This window comes from Pyxicephalus adspersus, chromosome 2 (assembly GCF_032062135.1).
Source record: "Pyxicephalus adspersus chromosome 2, UCB_Pads_2.0, whole genome shotgun sequence".
NCBI lineage: Eukaryota > Metazoa > Chordata > Amphibia > Anura > Pyxicephalidae > Pyxicephalus > Pyxicephalus adspersus.
Genome location: NC_092859.1, coordinates 103,286,486 through 103,290,697, shown reverse-complemented (window position 1 = coordinate 103,290,697; position 4,212 = coordinate 103,286,486). Strand labels below are relative to the sequence as shown.

Genomic DNA, 4,212 nt, shown 5'->3' with positions numbered 1-4,212 from the left:
AACTATGTCTTATCACTAATCACACTGAAATGCTGTGATAATATGCAGGTAGGGAAGAGTCACGTCTTCATTAAGAAATTAACCAACTGCCACAGTAGTCTGAATCAGCAAAAAGTGTTTTCCTAAAACAAATGTGAAAAAGCTGTTTTCCCCTATTTATTTAATGTTATGACTATGTTCTGTGAAAAAGTACTGATAAATTATTGCACATTTTAACATTATTTCCAAATCAAACTGCCACAGTGTTCAACTGTTTCCTAATTAAATCAAACTGAAAAAAAAGATAATTAGAGTCAGCTGACTGAACTCCCACTCCATTGATACCACACTTATTTTGGTCTTTGCAATTAAAATGAAATCACATTACTAGAACAAACCTCAAACACGTATATTATGGTGCCATCAGAATAAAAACCCAGAGAACTTAAGGAAAAAAAAATGCTGCATATAACGCCACAATACCTCGATCAGAGGAGAAAGGATATTACTCTGGGCTGATAAGGATATTACTCTGGGCTGATAAGTTGTCTACCTTTAGCTTCTAGAAATAAACGTAGAGCAAATCAGGCTTTTTAGATGTTACAAAGAAATCATAAAGAGCTCATGAGCCAGATTAGGATGTATAGTTAATGTTATCAGCACAAAAGTATTCCAAAATAGAACAAGCTTTGCTCGTTACAGACAGCAGCACAACTGTTTGATGCGTGTCCTTCATTTGTTACTATGCCGTGACTTGACCTGTGGCTTTTACTGGACAGTCTGTCAGGTGTCAGAGGGCAAACCCAAGGGACTGCAACCTGACAGTCACTAGTGACAGACTCAATTACATGACCCCAAAGATGTTCATAGTACTTCTTTTGTAACAATCCATCTTCTTGCCCCCTCTAATCCAAAGGAGGGCTGTAATGTGTGGGCATTTGTATGAAAACACAGCTGGCACACTGCCAACATACTAGGGGAAAAAGTAAACAAACACAGGGGAGGCAACACTAATAAAAGTTCATAACAAAATGTTATCAATAATTCAACAAATGTAAAAAGAAAGGTGCTAAAGCGATGAATGGCACAAACCTCTATCCAGTTTGTAAGCCAGTAGCATTCAGGATCTGTATTTTCCACTGTGAAAAGGACATTTCCCCTGGGGATAACACTACCTTCAGGCACAGCCTTCACTTCAATAGGCAGATGTCCATCATATTTCTGAAAAAAATAAAAATGGAGTAATGGGATTATGTCCATCTTCATTCACTAAGGTAACCCAGTTATATTTAACATTTATTTGTCCTTAACATAGTGTTCTCATGCTGGATCGCAGAAAGCTAAAAAAAATTCTAGTCCCACAGATAGCACTATGTGCCAGAGTTCAAATGACAGTATCCTAAAAAAAGATTATACAAATGTTATGTGCATCAAGTAGTGAGAGCATGTACACTTTTCAGTATTCTTTAGAGCAGGGGTCAGCAAACTTTTTTGGCTACTAGGCCATTTTAGGAGGTCAAGAAGGCACACTAGGCCCGGACTCTCTCTCTCGAGTCCTGCGCTGATGGTTCCGCCCCTACCAGAAACACTCCTGAAAGGAGATCCCTATCCTCCGCAGTGCATACGAAGGCGAGGGAATGTCACCTTACCCCGGTGGCAGAAGTATTAACGCCGGCTGCGGTAAATAGGGAAGGGAGGCATAACAAGGAGGCTCAAGAGCAGCATGTGGCTCTGGAGCCGCTAGTTGCCGACCCCTGCCAAACGGGATTAGACTGGACCAAACAGAAGGGCATTAGACCGGAACGTACTACTGGCTAGGCTGTATCTGGCCTAAAGGCCGGAGTTTGCCAACCCCTGATTTAGAGCTTCAATTACTAATGCTATTAACACAAAAAAAGCAGCACTGAGGAATGTGAGTATCACATGGGGAACAATGGTGTTTTTGCTTCGCATGACTGATTTTACATAACAGAATACTATAATACTGAACTGAGTAACCGGGAAAAGATGTCACATTTTACCCAAATTATCCAGTAACATTAGAGGACATAAATGGTAGCTGACAAGGAAACATTTTAACATTTGTTTTAAATACAACAATACAGTTAACAGGTAGCGGATACATGCAGCTTTGCATTTAAAAAAAAAAAAAAAAAAAAACGATGTTTCTGACTGGAAAAGACATATTATAATTTGGTTTTTGTTAATTCCAGCATTCAAGACTGTCTATTTTGATTAGTCTTTATAAAAATCTAGAGTTTTAATTACATGTAAATCTATTTACATAGGTTCAGGTGGTAGAAACGCAAACAGGGTCCCCACTAATACAGCGAACATGTGAACATCAGTGGAGTCCATGTTAATCTTTTTACATACCATGGTAGACCAGCACTAGACTGATAGGTTTGGTATGTACGACCATTCAGATTCAGAACTTCGTTTTTTTTTTTTAGTGAATGGGAGTCACACGATGTCAGTCTTCTCTGCTACATAGCAGTCCCTAGCCTTGACCTACACACATTTCAACTTCATTCTAATCTCTTCTATTACTGTAACGCAAACGTAGCAATCAGCGTCGCAAATTACTTTGAGTGAGGAGATTAACATAAATCCAAGGCCTTTCTTAGACATTCCAAGTATGGTTTAAAACCCTTTTTGTAGTGCGATATCATGGCACAGGGGAAGTGAGAATATAAACAAGAATATAGATTTTTACTATTTCAGATAACTAGAAATTGTGATTAACCTGGCTGTTTTGCTGTGCTGTTTCTTTGACTTTAGTGCATTGTGAATCACTGAATTTCACAAGCAGGTAGAATATCTACATACTCTTGTCGAGGTCCATGGTACATTAACATAATAAAGCCATTAGAGAAACATAACAGACAGGAAGCTAGCCCTTTTAGGAGAGGAAAGGGAGGGTCCTCAATGGTCGCCTTTAAATTTTTGCATACAGGGTTTCTAAAACCATATCACCACTGAAAAGTAACCTCCTGGTGGCCAAAAGCTAATGAATGACAAGTCATGGAGAGCTCTGTACTCCAATTAGGATACAATCTAAACTCAGTTCTTTCTGATTGTAGCAGGAAGTAAAATAATCATCAAAAAGCAAGAAGGAAAGCTACAAAAAGATTTGTATATCCTTTCCTTAAAATTCTATTACCACACCTTATTTTGGCTTGAAGTCCAAACCTAATGCAGAATTGCTCAGTCAAGTAATGTTGGCATGGAATTCTTCCCCATCTTTATCACACTTGTAAGCCGTTATATGGGTGTGGTATAACGCAAACAAAATAGAAATGTAGCTTCAAACATAAAAAAATGTTTTAAGCGTTATCTAAATAGAAACCAGACAAACTGCCTGACTAAGAATGAAATCCTTTACAGGTGCTCATTTTATCTTTATGACAGGGCTACTAAAAATTATCTGCAGATACCTTGGGTGCACCACTCATTTACACCACAAACAAAAGAAAAAAGAATTACTATCTAAAAACACCTGGCGCCAAAGAGATTCTTACCTCAAGGATGTAGTTCCAACCTTTTTCATTAAAAACATCATCTTGGAAGTGCTCTCTATAAACCTCTTTGGCTTCCTGAATTTTTTCTTTGGTCACAACTTTCCCTGTTGGGGAAGAAAACTGTAGCATTAAAATAATGAGGTTATATTTCTTACTGTTCTACCTTGTAAGTCTTAGCATGATTGTAAGGAAGACATTGGTAACATAGCAGTTGTATTGTTGGGTGGGGATGATTACCTTTCAGATACTTCATTAAAATATACTGCAATCCATAAAAAACAGTTTCTTCATATTTCACCTTCCTAAATTTAGAGTCTTCGGTTTTCTTTTCCCGGCACTCAAAGTAAGAATATACTTTAGTTGTGTTTGGAGGATACTGTTTATAGTGAGTAACCTGAAAATAATGGAGAGTAGAAAATGTAAATGAAACACACCATCTATTTAGGGTCAAAACCCTTTTTTTTTTCTCTTCAAAGAAATAAAGTACAAATTTCCTGTAGTAAAATCAATTACGTAAAACCTACATCTCTAAACTTGCTGATGTTCTAGCTTTTCCTGTTTGGTTGTTCCGACTCCAAAACTTTGGTGACCAGGAGGACATCAATGGACAGTCTGGGCCCTATATGGTCAGCAAGGAGCCAATGAGTGCAGATTTTGGTCAAGTAGAACCTAATGCAGCTAGTTCAGGTGAAAAGTGGCTTGTAAAAAAAAA

General features: G+C 37.8%; 1 protein-coding gene across 2 annotated transcripts in view; it reads right to left on the bottom strand.

The window, feature by feature from the left end:
• NAMPT (nicotinamide phosphoribosyltransferase) overlaps positions 1-4,212 on the bottom strand; it is a 30,008-nt gene that overhangs the window by 12,136 nt on the left and 13,660 nt on the right. For both annotated transcript variants that reach the window (XM_072401671.1, XM_072401672.1), the window contains exons 2-4: positions 3,738-3,894; positions 3,501-3,604; positions 1,072-1,200 (exon numbers count right to left, since the gene is read on the bottom strand). In XM_072401671.1, coding sequence (XP_072257772.1) covers positions 1,072-1,200; positions 3,501-3,604; positions 3,738-3,894 — 390 coding nt within the window. The remainder of the gene's footprint in view (positions 1-1,071; positions 1,201-3,500; positions 3,605-3,737; positions 3,895-4,212) is intronic.